General features: G+C 36.5%; 1 protein-coding gene across 15 annotated transcripts in view; it reads right to left on the bottom strand.

The window, feature by feature from the left end:
- Positions 1-483: 483 nt before the first annotated feature.
- The window catches only part of RXFP1 (relaxin family peptide receptor 1), a 100,212-nt gene continuing 80,950 nt past the window's right edge, over positions 484-19,745 (bottom strand). For 6 of the 15 annotated variants that reach the window (XM_026499555.4, XM_026499554.4, XM_048212153.2 and 3 more), the window contains 6 exons: positions 11,789-11,860; positions 10,865-10,936; positions 8,840-9,069; positions 6,300-6,710; positions 5,165-5,383; positions 484-3,273 (listed from right to left, as the gene is read on the bottom strand). In XM_026499555.4, the coding sequence (XP_026355340.2) occupies positions 2,972-3,273; positions 5,165-5,383; positions 6,300-6,710; positions 8,840-9,069; positions 10,865-10,936; positions 11,789-11,860 (1,306 nt within the window). In that variant the 3' untranslated portion in view covers positions 484-2,971. Of the gene's footprint in view, positions 3,274-3,402; positions 3,465-5,164; positions 5,384-6,299; positions 6,711-8,839; positions 9,070-10,864; positions 10,937-11,788; positions 11,861-19,745 lie in introns of all 15 variants that reach the window. The other 9 variants (XM_048212152.2, XM_044384393.3, XM_057310149.1 and 6 more) reach the window with 5 other exon arrangements.

Below are 19,745 nucleotides of genomic sequence, written 5' to 3'. Positions count from 1 at the left end.
AGAAGAATATTTTTCTATTCTATTATTTACTAGTAATAAGACTTCTTAAGAATAATAAATAATCCCAAAATAATCTTATAATAGAATTTAAATGTATTTTCATTTCTGTAGGCTTTAAACAATTATATTGTCTGAGTAGAGAATTGAATATATTTTTTTAATGATTTATTTATTTTAGTGAGAGAGAGATAGAGACCATGGGGGGGGGGGGCGGTGAGGAGGAGAGGGAGAGAAAGTCCCAAGCAGACTCCGAGCTGAGCACAAAGCCTGAGCTGGGGCTCCATCTCATAACCCTGAGATCACAGCCTGAGCTGACATCAAGAGTCAGATGCCCAACTGACTGAACCACCCAGGGGCCTTGAGAATTGAATATTATAAGCAGAACCACAACTTGCTATTATTCTCTGACTTTTTGTTGAAAGCATAACCATATTCTTCATATAGAAAATTTATTGGTATTATTCCAATAAGAACAGAAAGGACTCAGAGTAATCCATATTTTTAATAGAATTAAATTGTAGGCAATTTACTTTCAAAAGAAATCTATACAATCATATATTCAATATTTTTGATTCCAGTATTTTCATGTTTCAAACATTTTTGGTGTGTTTAAAAGTACCTGAAAGCATTTTATTCCTATTTGAAGATTTCAAATTATGAAAACAAAAAGTTCCAATAGCTCAGTTAGAGACCAGAAGAATAACTAGCTAAAAAGTTAATGTCTTATGAATTGGCCAGCCATGCAAAAGGAAGGGAAATCCGTCTCTTGATGACAACTTCCTCTTTGAAGTAAAACGTGTACGTGCAGACCTTTCCTTCCTTAACTTCCTGAATCGTGCATTCTAGCTCTTCTTTCCTTCTTTTCCCTCTTACCTGCCTTTTTGCGATCTAATTCACACATCATAAAATTCATCCATCTAACGTGTACAATTCAATGGCTGCGAATACGCTAATTCACACAGTTGTGTACCCATCACCACAATCAATTTGAGAACCTTTTTTTTGCCCAAGAAAATACTCTGTACTTTTCAGGCAGCATCCTCCCAACCCAGTCACCTCCAGGAACCTCTCATGTACTTTCTGTCTCTATGAATTTGCTTTTTCTAGGTAGTTCATGGAAGTGGAATCCTATGGTATTTGTCCTTCTGTGTCTGGCTTATTTCATACTCATCATGTTGTAGATGATGTGTCAGAACTTCATTCTTTCTTATACATGGCTGAATAATATTCCATTTTATGTATATACCACATTCATTGATCTGCTTCTAAGTCGATGGGTACTTGTGTTGTTTCCATCTTTCGGCTACCTTAAATAACTAACAGAATGAGCATTTGCAGACAAGTACCTGTTAGAGTTCTGTTTTCTATTCTTTTGGGTTTAACCCAGGGGTGAAATTGCTGGATCACATGGTAATTCAATGATAAGCTTTTGAGGAACCACCAAATTGTTCTCTAAGGAGCCGCATCATTTTACATTCCAATGAGCAACGCAGAAGGGCTTCAATCTCCACATCCTTGTCAATACTTTTTTTTTCCTTTTGCTGTTTTATTTACAGCCTTTCTAGTACGTGTAAAGTATAATCTGTCTCGTGGTTTTAGTTTTCATTTTTCTAATGATTCCTGATGTTGAGCAACTTTTCAAGTGCTTATTGGCCATTGGTGTATCTTCTCTGTAGAAATGTCTTTTTAAGTCCTTTTCCCACTTTTAAATAGGGGTTGTTTATCTTGTTGAGTTGGAGGAGTTCTTTATATATTCTGGGTATTAACTCCTTCTCAGATATATGATTTGCAAATATTTCCTTCCATTCTGTAGACTGTCTTTTTACTTTAAAAAAATATTTTATTTTTAAGTAATCTCTACACCCAACGTGGGGCTCGGACATACAACCCCAAGATCAAAAGTCACGCATCCCACCTACTGAACCAGTCAGGTGCCCCATCCTTATACTTTTTTGATAACATTCTCTGGTGCACAAAGTTTTTAATTTAGATGAAGTCCAATTTATCAATTTTTTCCCCTCTTGTTACTTATGCTTTTGTTTTCACATCTAAGAATCCATTGCTAAATTCAAGGTCTTGAAAATTTACCCAAATGTTTTCTTCTGAAAGTTTTATGTCTTATATTAAGGTTGTTGATTAATTTTGAGGTAATTTTTGTATATAGTGTAAGGTAGGGTTCCAACTTCAAATCTTTTGCGTGTGAATAATCCAGTTGTCCCAGCATCATTTGTTGAAAAGACAGTTTTTTCTTCATTTGATTTTCTTGGTATCTTTGTTGAAAATCAATTGACTATAAATGTGGTGCATAGCAAGTGCTATTTTGAGTTTATAACAGAACATCTTTTTTCAGAGTAATATTGTGTATTACCTTTCAAGCATTCAGGGACTTCAAGAGAGGTCAGATGAATTCTTAAACAAAATATCTATTTTGCAAACAATCAGACATTTTCTCATTCCTCATTTTTCATTACATTGAGTATTCCAAAACCTTAAACCTTTATTTACAAGTGTCCACGATTATTGTGTTTGCAGATGTGCATGGCAGACAAAGCTCTACCCTAAACTAAGAACTGCAGGTGGCCTTTGTATATTCTGTTGTAGCTAAACATAATTTAACATTGCAAATTGAAAAGGTTCTATACTATGCACTTCCAGACATTTACTGCAGTGCTACGTACATAATGGGTACTCAATAAATGCAAGGTAAAAGAATGAATAAATCTTTCTGAAGTAGATTTCTCTTAATTTCCTATGCAAAATATGTACTAATATATACACATTATCGATATAATTTATTTCCCTTTATACCGGCCTTAGTCACTTTGATTTTTCTCAAATAACCTCATGTTCTTGTAATGGCTTTATCTTAGCCATTATAAATTATTAATTTTGTGGCATTCATTTTATACTAATCAATCCATTGTGAAGCATCCCACAATATTCTCTGTGTAGCAATGGGTTTCAGAGTCAGTTATGAATAGGAATTGAGTCTAGTTGATTGAGAAATTAGTGACAATTCACAGGGGTCTGTGAAAAGAGCTGGCTTTATTAACTCAGGTGGCATCTCCTGCAGTGGCCACATTTCTACCCAGATGAATGACGGAGCATATGTTTTCTGACTTCCTTTGCTGTCAATAGATCTTCTTTGCCTGTAGTTATACCAAAACTGATGGATCATTTCTTTGAATGGTCTTGTGGTCAGAGTATACAGAATTGGGTTCAAAGCACTGTTGATAGGCAGAATAAAGATCACCACCCAAGAGGTTATGGTACCTAGAAGAGAAAAATGCAGTTTTAGTGTTCGTGGATGTTTACGAAGTATAGAAACCGTTTTTTCTTGTTTCTCCCCCAGCCCCCTTTTGAGTCTTAATTTTTTCCCTTTGATGTCACATAATTAAATACCAAGTCTAATGTGTTTCCAGGATGTCTTTCCAGGGTGCCAGTGTTTGAGGGGAGTGCTGGTGCTGCAAAAAAACAGGGTTCTTTGCTAAGTAGCTTTTCTTGAATACATCAATAAAAGTATTCCATTAGGCAGAAACATTTTCCACCAAGTGATTACATGTTTTTGTGATATGATCCCATTTTAGGAAAAACAGGATCGTTTAGCATTCAAATCATACCTTTTCCAATAGTTTAATTGCTGGATAGTACATATAGTATTTCTCAAAATATATAGATAGTTTTCTTTACTGCTATTTCTTTGGTTTTAAAAAAGGTATGCATTTTTAGGCTTTTGACTAGATATTTATTTTGGTAAAAACATGGTAGGCGAAACTTATCTTAAAAATCACTGTAGTACATAGGTAACTACCAAAAACTCAGATTTGTTATTATTATTTAATTGATGCTATTTTCCTTCTTTGTTGCTTATAAAATGTAGGGTACTATTACCACCAACGATGGGATAAAACAACATTAAAATTGTATGTTTATAACTTTTAAAATTGCGAGTATATACTGCAGTATGCTTATAATTAACAGCATTTTGCACATTTTTTTATTGTGGTAAAATATGCAAAACACAAAATTTACCACTTTAATCATTTTTAAGTGGCAATAAGTACATTCATAGTGTTGCACAACCATCACCACCATCTGTCTCCAGAACTTTTTCATCCTCCCCAATGGAAATTACATACCTACTAAACAATAACTCTTCATCCCCTTCTCCTCCCAACCCGACAACACATTTGCAAACTTTCTGTCTCTATGAATTCAACTACTCTAGTTACCTCATACAGTGGAATCATACAATATTTTCCTTTTGTGACTGGCTTATTTCACTTAGCATGATGTCTTCAAGGTCCATTCTTGTCGTACCATGTTTCAGAATTTTCTCCCTTTATAAGGCCGAGTAATAATCCATTGTGTGTGTGCAACACACCTTTTTATCCATGCATCTATTGATGGACACTTGGGTTATTTCCAGCTTTGGGCTATCGGGAATAATGCTGCTATGAACATGGGGGTACCAATGTCTGTTTGAGTTCTTGCTTTTAATTCCTTTAATTCCCCAAACTGGAATTGCTGGGTCATACGGTATTTCTGTGTTTGATTTTTTGAGGAACCGCCGTGCTGTTTCTACAGCAGCTGTGCTATTTTATATTTCTACCAGTGATGCCCAGAGCTCCAATTTCTCCAAATCCTCTCCAGTGTGCATTATTTTCTGTGTTTTTGACAGCAGCTATCCTAATGAGTGTGATGTACTTTATTTTTAAGTACCAAGAATGCATTCTTCAATCATTACTCACACTCCAGGTTAATGTTCTCTAAATTGCTATGTATTCTGGGAAGAAGAATGTCTCATGTTCTCAAGAAAAAAGAAGTAAAAAAATAGAAAAAACATGAAGTAAATATTTGATAAACATTTTTACCTGTTTGGTCATCTTAAGCATGGCATTATCGGAATTACAAAATATAGAGTGTTATTTATTTGAGGCGTTACTTTGTTCCAACAGTAATTGTGTTATTAGGCATTTATGGAAATAACTGAACAGCTGCGTCCCAGTAAACTTTTGATTGATGAACAGAGCCTGAAGTACATATAACTCTGACTTATAATTCTTAAAATGAGTTGGTGTTAAGAATCTTAATTTTCTTTCTTAGAGGAACGCTGCAGAGACAGACTTGCTAATTTTTTACAGAAAGAAAAAAAAAGTTGTACCTGGTATTTCTACCTGAAGCAATGAAAGAAATTTCAGTACAAAAATGGGTATCCAGCATAATGCATCGGTAAATACAATAAAGAAAAACCGTTTGGCAAGGATCATCTCTTTTTTAACTTGATTTCGTATTTCAGTTGCTGTTATGGCACTTTGATGAACGCTGTAAAACATGCTTCCGTAGGAAAAAACTATGATGATAAATGCCGCCAAGTTAACACCTATTTAGAACACAAAGATTATTATTAATGTGTATGAGCGTTCTTTCTCAACAAAGACACACACACTCTTAGCTGTTTGAACATGAACATGTTTTTTGTTCTTCATAAGAATTACGAAGGTACACAAAAGGTACACAAAACATTGATTTTTTAAAAAAATTTGAAGTAATGTTGAACTAATGAGGAATCAGGGAATTTTAATTTAAAAATGGCATATTAAAATCAGATTATAGTGATTCAGTGAATATCCTGGGTCTTTTGAATTAATCTTTATAGTTTTTAAAATAATTCAATTAGTTTAAATGATACTTTCAGAATATATATATTTTTATATATAATACATATAAATATTATAAAATATATATATAAATACAAATAAATATAAATATATAATATATAAATATATATTATATACAATTATATTTATAAATTATGTATTTATAAATATAAATCATATATTTATATATTAAATCTATAAATATATATAAATATAAATAAATATATATTATTTTCTTTAACTTCCCCCCTGAGAATATTTTTTACAAGAGAAAAACATTTGTATGTCTACCTTCAAGGCAAAGACTTGTGTGGCTATTTTGAGTTTGTTCTTATTATAGGTGCAAAGAGTTAAAACATGTTTTCTTTAGTATTATTAGGATGAATGCATGAAATACAAGCATTTATTGTTTTATCTTTTATTAAGGAGCATGTTGGAATTTATATGATAAAGTGGTAATTCAGGGGAAAAAAACTCCCTTTAGGGGTATTCTGACAGAATCCATCCCCAATGTCAATGAGAAAAACTGGAATAAAAAACTGGAATAAAAATTTATAAACATTAGAAGAAATAATGAGACTGACATTTTGATTTATTCTAGTAATTGAATAAAAGAGTTTATAATACAGAGTTTCTCACCAAGAAAAATTGTCACTGAGTAAATCTGGGCTCCAGTACTTCCAGTATCTTCTGAATGAAGAGGGAAGCACACTCCATTGTTGCCATAGTAGTTCCTGAAGAATTCCTTATTGGTCAATGGAATGAAAGCTACCATGAACCCAGTAATCCAAATGAGAACCAGAACTGTAATTGTTCTGCATTTTCTGGGTCTTAAACACCTAAAAGGATAGACAATGCAGATGTATTTTTCCAGTGTCAGAAATGTTAGAAGTAACACTGATACTTCAGTGGACAGAATGGCCAAGGAGCCCACAAGCTGACAGTGAATACTCTCCATCCACAGCTGTGCATGCTTGTTGTACTCTCCACGAAACTTTAGGTCAAAGGCTCCGATCAGAAACAGATATATTCCCATTAGGCAGTCAGCACCTGTAGTCGCAAATTTAGAGAAATAAATAGGTATAATGGAATTAACAGTAAGCGGTAATATTTTTAGTATTAGCGAAAAACACCTAATTTATTTCCATCTTGGGAGGAGGTAGTTTTTATTCTAATGGTTCATTTATGGGTAAGGACCTCTTCAGCAACTCTCTTCAATAACCATTCTTACAGAACCCTCTATAGCTAATTACGTCATCATGTCCTCTGTGTTTTTTTTTAATTTTCAAGTCTTTGTGAGCAGGGATTTTGTCTGTTTTGTCTTCCATTCTGGTCTCTTCACCTAGAGGTGTCGAGTAAATGGATAAAATGCAATTATGTTGAGGGGCACCTGGGTGGCTCAGTCGGTTAGGCATCTGCTTTCGGCTCAGGTTATGATTCTGGGGTCGTGGGATTGAGCCCCAAGTCGGGCTCCCTGCTCAATGGGGAGTCTGCTTCTCCCTCTGCCTGCCACTCCTCCAGCTTGTGCTCACTCGTTCTCAAATAAATAAATAAAATCTTTAAAAAAATGCAATTTTGTTGAGCATTTGATTAGGGACCAATATGGGGATGTTATTATTTGGATCACCTCTTTGGCTGAAATATGCTCCTAGCTTAACAAGTTAAGGATATCATTTAAAATCCTAGAGAAAGTTTCAAAAAATAAATAAATAAAATAAAATCCTAGAGAAAGTAATTCAGCAGTTGTTGTGATAGACTAATGACTATGAATTTTGGGGTCTATAATTTAAAAGATATGAATAATTAAGGAGTGCTCTATAGGGGCACCTGGGTGGTTCAGTCAGCTGAGCATCTGCCTTTGGCTCAGGTCATGATCCCCAGGTCATGAGATCAAGCCCCATATGGGGCTCCCTGCTCACTGGGAAGTCTGCTTCTCCCTCTCCCCTGCCTCTCCCCCTGCTTGTGCTCTCTTGCTCTCTCTCTCTCAGATAAATAAATAAAGAAATAAAATCATTAAAAAAAAAAAAAGAAGTGCTCTATAGTCAGTACAATTTTGAAGGGCTTAAGTTATTTATCCAGAGCTGGTCTAAGCAAACCTGTTCTCTCTGATTCTCTCTTCCCATTTTTACATCTTTCTCTGTCTCTTTTTAGGCTTTCCCATCCCCAAAATTAGTTGTCAATGTGATGCACTATTTGGTGATTTTGCTTTTTAAGCAAACATTTCCTACCAGAGAATAAGTGAGATCTTTCGACTACACAGGCATTCTACACAAGGTTTCTGAAATCACATCACTGTATAAATCATAAGGCTGGCCCTAACCCTTAAACACTGAAGTTACCCTCTAGCATTCACCAGAGCAATTAAGCATACTCGAAATTCTGTAATTAACAACACAAAGTAGTAACCAATTTTTGACTCTGTTTCTTAGGTAGCTTGCAACAAGTAAAACAATTAGACATTAGACTTTGAAGGAGCCTGGGGGAAAGACATGGACAGCACACATAAAACAAAACATCATGTAGACTGATACTCACTGGAGAAGTATGGATATATTCTAGGCCACCTGACCCACACTATAAACAGCCTGACTACTGGTTTCTTGCTTATTTTTCTTTGTAGTCCTTATTTAACACAGGACTCTGCAATCACATTTCAAAAACTTAAAAAAATTTAATACGACCTAAAACATTTTCTTATTCAAATATTTCAAATTATGAATGGAAGAGATTTTAGTAGGGCAGAGACCAGAAAAACAGTTATCAGTTAAGTCAGTATCTATGATCCAGACACTCAAATAAAAGAGTAAATACAACTCTGGATGTAAAACCGTGACTGTGAAAGGTTGCCATTTTATTCACAGTAAAAGAGTTTCCATGTTTTCACAAAACATGCCTTCAGAGAAGAAAACTAATGAATGAGAGCCTCTTTATGAGACAAAACTAATAAACGAGAGCTTCATTAGTCTATGTAAGGTAATTGAATTTTCCTGTTTAAAAAAGTTATTGTCTTCTCACCAAAGTCATTTTATTTTCATTACAGTGAATGTGAAAGCAACACATAAGCAAAAAGGAGAAAAATGTAAAATCTTGTAATTCTACCACTCTGTTTGCTTATTTTCTAATAACAGTGCTTTTATGTATTTTAAAACTACAATTCCCTTCAATCAAGAAATACTCACAGCAGAGAGAAATGATTGACATGGCATGTAGCTTGTTCTCAGACCTGATGTAAGGTCTCATGCAAATGACAAAGATGTTTCCAAAGCACGTGACTGCAGATACAACCCAGACAAACACTCTCTGAATAATGTTTGCCAAGAGGTTTTCTAGAGATGAGATCCCATCAGTGTTTGGTTTACAGCTGCGAACATGGGGTGCATACCCACAGTACTGGAATTTCTTAAAATATCTGATGCACAAAGAGAAAGTAAAATAAGATTTTAAGTTTAATTCAGTGTCACTATACACACATATTTCTTTTCTACATTTTCTCAATAGAAAGAAAATGTCTTAATATGAGGCTCACAGGAATGTACAACATTAAGGATACTAAAGGTTTAAATTTTAATTCTTGCGAACTTGATTTCACTACAAAAAAATATGTGGGTCAGAGCAGCAAATAGGCATCATGAATATACAAGTGTTAGACATGCCCTGAAACATAAATAAACCATTAGCATGGGATCAAGAGAAGTAATCCATCTAATGGAACTTTTATTGGATTTTTAGTGTTTAGGTAGCTCCTATTGTTGCTTCAACTAATCTTGCTTTCCAGCCCTCTGGGGAAGAGAGATCGAAGTGTTTTCTCCTCTGGCTTCCATGGCTTTTCTACTATAGAAGTTACTATGTAACTGCCTGTTCACACGCTTATCTCTCGACCAGATTGTGGTACATAATAAGGTGTTCAATAAATATTTGTTGAGTTAATTTTTTCATCAATAGAGAGACCTTTCGTGTTGATGAAGGCACTACCCAGATAATCAGTAACGACTACTGTGTTACCAGCAACAGCAACACCATTCACTGAAAATCTTCTACGTACCAGGAATCATTTCTCAAGTCAACTCCATGAGCTAAGTATTAGCATCACCATAGGAGAAGATGAATCATCAGTGGAGGCAAATTATTTGCTATGACATTTTCTAATAAATGTAGAAATTGAAGTTCAAATTAAATCTATTTGCCTCTAAAGCCATGTATTCTGGCAAAAAATATAAATGATCTTTATAGTCTAAAGAGCTGTAGTAATAATACAAGACAAAAGGTTGACAATTACAGTATATTGTCCTGTTGTTTAACTCTTGCTGCCTGAATCCCTTAGATCTGATATGGTTTCTGCCCAATTCAAGTCTGTTCCTTGAGTTGTTTCTTGGGTTTTATGAGCTATACCATTTTCTCTCAATTAACTGTGTTTGGCTTACATAAGTCCTAGTGTTTTATGTTGCGTACAAAGAAACTTTTATAAGCATACTCTCTGAAGAGTTATGGAAAACAAAAATAACGTCCTGCATTAGAACTAAAATATAAGCAAAATTATAGAGTGGTGTTGGCTGACATGACACTTTCTAAATTCTGGAGACTTAATTATCCTGGCATGGAGATCATTCTAAAATCTGGTGTAAGACTGCATTCAATTAAAAAAAAATGTTTCCAAAGCATGGAATCAATGGTACCATAATACACACTGTTTGAATAAAAGATTTTTCAAAGTTTGCCATTTTATCCATACACACTTGCTCCAGTCATGTCCTGACATTGGCAGCAATTTTTACTGAGGAGGATTTCTCCATACTTTCCTCCATTTACAGCAATTATATATTTACAATTATTTTTGTGTTGCTTATATAAGTTCCTATTTCTTCATCTGGTAGCACTTATACCATGTGTGTGAATTACTAGCTCGTCAGGCAAACATCACTGTGTATGAACGGTATCAGCGCTAAGGAGAACTTATGAGACTAAGTGTGTTCCCTCCACACTCATGTTTTCTGACATTTAAAACATCACCTTTGATTCTACCAAACCATGGAACACTAAAAATCATCCCACCCAATAGCAACACTTTAAGAATAATATGGTTTAGGCAAATGAATCAGCAGAAAATTTGATAAATTGGATGCATTGGGTATGAATGTATCAACACAGTGCACGTGGAAACATAAAAGATTGAAATCAAGGTGAAAAACAAGAAAAATATCGCTTACATGTGAGAGAGATTCATTAGAGGTCTAAACATCCTTTGTTGGATATTTGAAATTTCAATTCCTTCTAGGCTGCTAAAAATATCAAATTAATTATCAAAATAACATATATTACAAGGGTGTAATAGAATGCGTTTTTGTAAAGGACAGTTTAATAAAACGCTGTCAGTTAACACTGATTGTGAACCAAACATTCATACTCAGCTTGCCCTATGTACTTACTTCCCCAACTCCTTTTTGATTCTGGCATCTATACACAAATATCTCTTCTATTTGAATTTTTTTGGTCCTTATAGATCATAACACATGCTTTGTGCATAATAACTACTCAATAAGGGTTTGTGGAATAAATGAACACACCTTATCTTTTAGACAATATTACAATAGCAAAGAGGTTTGAAATTTTTCTAATAATTTTTAAATAATATATTTTTTCTAATAAGATGCCATTTTACTTAGGGAACATTTAAATTAAATGAACTGAAGCTTATCTTTTAAAGGCAAATTGTTAGACCATAACAAATATGTGTGTGTGCGTGTGTGTGGTATAAGTACTGATTTATATAATCCAGAATACTGCATCTTGGGGATAACGATGGCTATAATAAATTCTTAGATACCAGTGCTAACGGAGGAATGAATATACAGATTTGCCTTCAGAGGATCAAAGCGAACAATCCAATATCAGCTCCTGATGATTACAGAAAGATATAAAATCATTACCTGACTTTTAGTTTATAAACATGTAAGATAAAACTGTTTATAGTGTAGTGAGCACTCATATGGTTCTATGGTGTTTAACTCATATCCCGGGAATAAAGCTTCTGATATGAAAGATTCTACAAATCTTATTTTATAGAATTTATTAGCTATTAGTAAATAAATAACAATTTCATCATAAAACTATCCCCATAGGTATATACTTACAGAGACCTGAGTTTGACAAGATAATCAAATTGATCTGCTTGAATTTTCTGGATTGGATTATAGGAAAGATTCCTGTTTTTTAAAAAAAGGCAACAATAGGTCAATTCTAGAAACTGCTTAAGTAAAGAGAAAGTGTATATGTTGACTGGCTTACTTTTAAACATTAACAAAAAAAGTGTAGTAACAGCACTTGCTTTAAGAGTTCATTAAATATTTAAATGAATTAATGGACATTAAACACTAGAATTGGGCCTGGCTCTTAAATAACACTATGATTTTGTTAGTGATAGGGAGGGAGCTTAAACAACGTAAGAATGAAAGTGGACTTGTCAAGAAATGGCTCTCACCACAGAAGCGGTAGGGTCTCTGCCTCACCTTCTGCCTAGGATCTTATTTCATTAAATGAAAAACAATTTCATTTTGTCAAAATTTGAATTAATGGAATCACCCTGAATAGTTTTTACAATAAATCTAATGCCAAAGAGTGACATTTGTGCTAATGATTTGTGACGCATGAAATGAAAAGTAAAAGGCTTATAGCTGGGAGCAAAGAGAAAGAGACAAGAGTGACTGTGCAGCTCAATTTCGATGGAAAAATTTTCAGAATCTTTATAAAAAAAAAAAAAAAACCTCGAGACAAAAATCACTGATTAAAGGGAGCTTCTCAGAGCAAATTCTTTTTGAGAAATTTATTCTAGGTTAGATCGTTCATTAAGTGGGGGAGCTCCTGGGGTGGTGATTGTAGAAAGAAACAGAGGAAGAATGACAATGAAAATTGAGTTGTATTAAGGAAATAAAGTGGACTCAACAGTCTAGGACTAGAAGGAAACTATCTGAACACAATAGGCCATATATGGAAAGCCCACAGCTTACATCATCCTCAATGGTAAAAGGTTGAAAGCTTTTCCTCCAAAATCAGTAACCAGACCAGGGTGACCACTTTTGCTTCCATTCAACATAGTATTGGAAGTCTAGCCAGAGTAATTAGGCAAGGGAAAAAAAAAGGCATTCAAATTTGAAAGGGAGAAGTAAAATTATCTCTGTTCACATATAACATGATAGTATGTGTAGAAAACCCTGAAGATTTCACACACAAAAAACTGTTAGAACTTATAACTATATGTAGCAAAGTTGCCAAATACAAAACCACTACACAAAAATCGAATGCGTTTTTATACACTAACAATGAACAAGCCAAAAAGGAAATTCAAAAGGTAATTCCATCAACAGAATCAAATATTTAGAAATAAACTTAACCAAGGAATTGAAAGACTTGTGTTTGAAAATAAAATGTTGCCATAAGAAATTTAAAAAGACACCACTAAATGGAAAGACATTGTATGTTTATGGATTAGAAGACTTAATGTTGACAAAGGGCAAAAACATGGCCACCTAAGCAGCGAAGGAGAGGGAGTGCAGTGGGGTGGAGGAATAGAGGACCCCTTTTTCAGCTGGTCCCCTGAATCGAGCTGGATATCTACAAGACCATCCTGAATACCCACGAAATCAGCCTGAGACGCAGGAAGACGCATCTGGATCTCTACAAACAAACATCTCTGGGGCTGAGTATTGAGGTATGAAGCGGGGAGCCGTGAATCCGCGCACAGATATCAGAAAATAAATGTAAGGGGGAGGGAGCCCCAGCGCTCAGGCAACGGGAAGCAGTAGCCACGTGCATGAGGGACGGGCTGGACTCGCAAACCGGCACCCGCGAGAGAGCAGACTGAGACCATGAGCCCAGGAACGCTCGCGACCAGACTGAAAACAGGGGCTCCGGAGTGTGCGCGAATCACACTGAAACAGGGAGCTCAGGAGTGCGGGCGGGAACGGAGGGGGGCGGGGGCATGCCGGCCCTGGAAGTGAGGGCTGGGAGAGTGGCTGTGGGGTGCACAACCCCGGACGCTGCAGGGTTTTTCGCATCACTGACAGAAATAGAGTTAAAGTGGCCAAGAGAGCTGAGCGGAGAGCGGACTGTGATCTCTCTGTTCTGAGACAGAGGCTGGGATTTGGCCACTGCTGCTCTGACTCTCAGAAGAGTTACAGAAAACCGCCAGGGAAAGCCGCCAGAGAACAAAAGCCCGGAAATACTGGTTCACGTTGTGCCCATCCCCATCCCCCCTCGCAGGGGACAGGGAGACTCTACCCAAACAGGGTTGCCTGAATATCAGCACAGCAGGTCCCTCCCCCAGAAGGCAGGCTGAAAAATCAAGAAGCCCACATCCCTAAGATCCCTATAAAACAAGGGAGCACGGCCTGGGTCCCAGTCAATAATTTGGGCTTTGGACAACCCCGCAACCTCTCCTCATCAGAATGACGAGGAAGAAAAACCTTCAGCAAAGAAAGGAGACAGAGACTGTGGCCTCTGCCACAGAACTGATGGATATGGATATAACCAAGTTGTCAGAAATGGAGTTCAAAGTAACAATGGTCAAGATGATGTGTAGGCTTGAAAAAAATATTAATGAAAATATTAACGAGAATATAGAATCACTAAGGGCAGAAATGAGAGCGAGTCTGGCAGAAATTAAAAATGCTATGAATCAAATGCAATCTAAACTAGATGCTCTGATGGCCAGGGTAAATGAGGCAGAAGAACAAATTAGTGAATTGAAGGATGGGATGGTAGAAGAGAAAGTTAAAACAGAAACTTGGCTCAAAAAAAATCCAATCTCAAAAATGTAGATTATGGGAGATTACTGACTCAATGAAACGTTCCAATATCAGAATCATCGGCATCCCCGAGGGGGTGGAGAAAGAGAGAGGTCTAGAAGAGATATTTGAACAAATTGTAGCTGAGAACTTCCCTAATCTGGCAAAGGAAACAAGCATTTGTGTCCAAGAGGCAGAGAGAACGCTTCCCAAGGTCAGTGAGAACAGACCTACACCATGTCACGTCATAGTGCATTTTGCAAATATTAGATCCAAGCATACAGTATTGAAAGTGGCCAGAGGGAAAAAAATCCTTACGTACAGAAGGAAGAATATCAGAATAATGTCAGACATGTCTACAGAGACCTGGCAGGCCAGGAAGGGTTGGCAGGGTATTTTCAAAGCTCTATCTGAGAAGAACATGTAGCCAAGGATCCTTTATCCAGAAAGGCTGTCATTCAGAATTGATGGAGGGATAAGGATCTTCCAAGATCGGCTAGAACTGAAGGAACTCGTGACTACCAAACCAGTCCTACATGAGATATTAAGGAGGGTTCTATAAAAGTAAAAAGGCCCCAAGAATGATACAGAACAGAAATTTACAATCTATAGAAACAAAGACTTCACAGGCAACATGACATCATTAAAATCATATCTCTCAATAATCACTCTCAATGTGAATGGCCTAAATGCTCCCATAAATGCCACAGGGTTGCAGATTGGATAAAAAGACATGATCCATCCATTTGCTGTCTACAAGAGACTCATTTTGAACCTAAAGATACATCCAGACTGAAATTGAAGGGATGGAAAACCATTTTTCATGCCAATGGACCTCAGAGGAAAGCTGGGATAGCAATTCTCATATCAGACAGATTAGATTTTAAACTAAAGACTGTAATTAGAGATACAGAAGGACACTATATTATTCTTAAAGGATGTATCCAACAAGTGGATATGACAATTATAAATATCTATGCCCCCAACAAGGGAGCAGCTAGATACACAAGCCAACTCTTAACCAGAATAAAGAGACATATAGATAATAATACATTAATAGTAGGGGACCTCAAAGCTCTGCTCTCAGCATTAGACAGATCACCTAAGCAGAAAATCAACAAAGAAACAAGGGCTTTGAATGACATACTGGACCAGATGGACCTCATAAATATATATAGAACACTACAGCCCAGAACAACAGAATACTCATTCTTTTAGAATGCACATGGAACTCTCCAGAATAGACCATATACTGGGTCACAAAACAGGTCTCAACCGACACCAAAAGACTGAGATTATTCCCTACATATTCTCAGACTGCAATGCTTTGAAACTGGAACTCAATCACAAGGAAAAATTTGGAAGAAACTCAAACACTTGGAAACTAAGAACCATCCTGCTCAAGAATGATTGGGTAAACCAGAGAATTAAGAAGGAGATCAAACAATTTTTGTAGACCAATGAGAATGAAAATACGTTGGTCCAAAAACCTATGGGACACTGCAAAGGTGGTCCTAAGGGGAAAATACATAGCCATCCAAACCTCACTCAAAAGAAGAGAAAAATCTAAAATGCAGTTTTTATATTCTCAACTCAAGAAGCTGGAGCTGGAACAGAAGAACAGGCCTAACCCATGCACGAGAAAGCAGGTGATCAAGATTAGAGCAGAGATCAATGAATTAGAAACCAGGAGCACAGTGGAGCAGATCAACAGAACTAGAAGCTGGTTCTTTGAAAGAATTAATAAGATCGATAAGCCACTGGCCAGACTTATTCCAAAGAATAGAGAAAGGACCCAAATTAATAAAATTATGAATGAAAGGGGAGAGATCACGACCAACACCAATGAAATAGGAAGGATCATTAGAAACTTTTATCAACAGCTTTATGCCAATAAATTAAACAACCTGGAAGAAATGGATGCCTTCCTGGAAACCTATAAATTCCCAAGACTGAAACAGGAAGAAATTGATTATTTAAACAGACCGATTAATCATGAAGAGAATGAAGCAGTGATCAAAAACCCCCCAAAAACAAGAGTCCAGGGCCTGATGGATTTCCCGGGGAATTCTACCAACCATTCAAAGAAGAAATAAGACCTATTCTCCTGAAGCTGTTTCAAAAAATAGAAACAGAAGGAAAGCTACCAAACTCATTCTATGAGGCCAATATTACCTTGATCCCCAAACCAGGCAAAGACCTTATCAAAAAGGAGAATTACAGACCAATATCCCTGATGAATATGGATGCCAAAATTCTCAACAAGATCTTAGCTAATAGGATCCAACAGTACATTAAAAGGATTATCCATCAAGACCAAGTGGGATTCATTCCTGGGATGCAAGCGTGGTTCAACATTTGCAAATCGATCAGTGTGATAGATCATATCAAGAAGAGAGTCAAGAACCATATGATCCTCTCAATAGATGCAGAAAAAGCATTTGACAAAATACAGCATCCTTTCCTGATTAAAACCCTCAGAGTGTAGGGATAGAGGGTACATTCCTCAATTTCATAAAAACCATCTATGAAAAGCCTACAGTGAATATCATTCTCAATGGGGAAAAACTGAAAGCCTTTCCCTTAAGATCTGGAACACAGCAAGGATGCCCACTCTCACCATTATTATTCAACATAGTACTAGAAGTCCTTGCAACAGCAATCAGACAACAAAAAGGGATAAAGAGTATCCAAATCGGCAAAGAAGAAGTCAAACTGTCTCTCTTTGCAGATGACATGATACTCTATATGGAAAACCCAAAAGACTCCACCCCCAAATTACTAGAACTTATAGAGCAATTCAGTAATATGGCAGGATACAAAATCAATGCTCAGAAATCAGTTGCATTTCTATACACGAACAATAAGACTGAAGAAAGAGAAATCAGGGAATCCATTCCATTTACAATAACACCAAAAATCATATGTTATCTCAGAATTAACTTAACCAGAGAGGGAAAGGATCTATATTCTAGAAACTACAGATCACTCTTGAAAGACATTGAAGAAGACACAAAAAGATGGAAAAATATTCCATGCTCATGGATCGGAAGAATAAACATAGTTAAAATGTCTATGCTACCCAGAGCAATCTACATTTTCAATGCCATCCCGATCAAAATACCAATGACATTTTTCAGAGAACTGGAACAAACAGCCCTTAAATTTGTGTGGAACCAGAAAAGGCCCTGAATTACCAAGGAATTGTTGAAAAGGAAAAACAAAGATGGGGGCATCACGTTGCCAGATTTCAAGCTATACCACAAAGCTGTGATCACAAAGACAGCATGGTACTGGCACAAAAACAGACACATAGACCAATGGAACAGAATAGAGACTCCAGAAATGGACCCTTGGCTCTTTGGGTAACTAATCTTTGACAAAATAGGAGAAAACATCCAGTGGAAAAAAGACCGTCTCTTCAATAAATGGTGCTGGGAAAATTGGACAGCTATAGGTAAAAGAATGAAACTTGACCACTCTCTCACACCATACACAAAGATAAAACTCCAAATGGATGAAAGACCTCAATGTGAGACAGGAATCCATCAAAATCCTAGAGGAGAACATAGGCTGCAACTTCTTTGACATCAGCCACAGCAACTTTTTTCATGACACATCTCCAAAGGCAAAAGAAACAAAAGAAAAAATGAACTTGTGGGACTTCATCAAGATAAAAAGCTTCTGCACAGCCAAGGAAACAGTCAAACAAACTAAGAGGCAGCCCACAGAATGGGAGAAGATATTTGCAAATGACCCTACAGATAAAAGACTGGTATCCAAGATCTACAAAGAACTTCTCAAACTCAATACATGAGAAACAGATAATCAAATCAAAAAATGGGCAGAAGATATGAACAGACACTTTTCCAGTGAAGACATACAAATGGCTAACAGACACATGAAAAAATGTTCAAAATCATTAGCCATCAAGGAAATTCAAATCAAAACCACCTTGACATACCACCTTACACCAGTTAGAATGGCAAAAATTGACAAGGCAAGAAGCAACAAATGTTGGAGAGGATGTGGAAAAAGGGGATCCCTCTTACACTGTTGGTGGGAATGCAAGTTGGTACAGCCACTCTGGAAAACAGTGTGGAGGTCCCTTAAAAAGTTAAAAATTGAGCTACCCTATGGTCCAGCAATTGCACTACTGGGTATTTATCTCAAAGATACAGACGTAGTGAAGAGAAGGGCCATATGCACCCCAATGTTCATAGCAGTATTGTCCACAATAGCTAAATTGTGGAAGGAGCCAAGATGCCCTTCAACTGATGACTGGATTAAGAAGATGTGGTCCATATATACAATGGAATATTACTCAGCCATGAGAAAGAACGATTACACAACATTTGCAGCAATATGGATGGGACTGGAGGAGATTATGCTAAGTGAAATAAGTCAAGCAGAGAAAGACAATTATCATATAGTTTCACTCATTTATGGAACATAAGAAATAGGAAGATTGGTAGGAGAAGGAAGGGAAGAATGAAGGGGGGGTAAACAGAAGGGGGAATGAAGCATGAGAGACTATAGACTCTGGGAAACAAACTGAGGGCTTCAGAGGGAAGGGGGGTGGGGGACTGGGATAGGCTGGTGATGGATATTAAGGAGGGCACATATTGCATGGTGCACTGGGTGTTTACGCAAATAATGAATAATAGAACACTACATCGAAAACTAAGGATATACTATATGGTGACTAACATAACATAATAAAAAATTATTTAAAAAAAAAAAGAAGACTTAATGTTGTCAAGATGCCAAACTCCCTGGGGTGCCTGGGTGGCGCAGTCGGTTAAGCATCCGACTCTAGGTTTTGGCTCAGGTCTTGATCTCAGGGTGATCTTGGACTCATGAGATCGAGCCCTGTGTCTGTCTTCACACTGATTGCAGAGTCTGCTTAAGAGTCATTCTCTCTCTCTGCCCTCCCCTTCACTCTTGTGCTCTTTCTCTAAAACAAATAAATACATATTTAAAAAGAAAAATGTCAATACTCTCCAAAGTGACCCATTGATTCAGAGCCATCTCTATCAAAATCCTAATATTTTTTGGCATAGACAGAAAAACCCATTCTGAAATTTGTGTGGCATCTCAATGGGGCTTAAATAGCGAAAACAATTTTGAAGAAGAACAAAGTTGGAGGCTTCACACTTCCTAATTTTAAAACTTATTACAAAGCCACAGTAATCAAAACAGGGTGGTACTGTTATAAAGACAAGTATATAAACCAATGGAATAGGATAGAAAGCACAGGAATAAACCCTTGCATATATGGTGCCAAGACCATGCAATGGGGAAAGGA

This window comes from Ursus arctos, unplaced genomic scaffold (genome assembly GCF_023065955.2).
Source record: "Ursus arctos isolate Adak ecotype North America unplaced genomic scaffold, UrsArc2.0 scaffold_11, whole genome shotgun sequence".
Lineage (NCBI taxonomy): Eukaryota > Metazoa > Chordata > Mammalia > Carnivora > Ursidae > Ursus > Ursus arctos.
The sequence above is the reverse complement of the archived record's forward strand: the minus strand, read 5'-3'. Positions and strand labels throughout refer to the sequence as shown.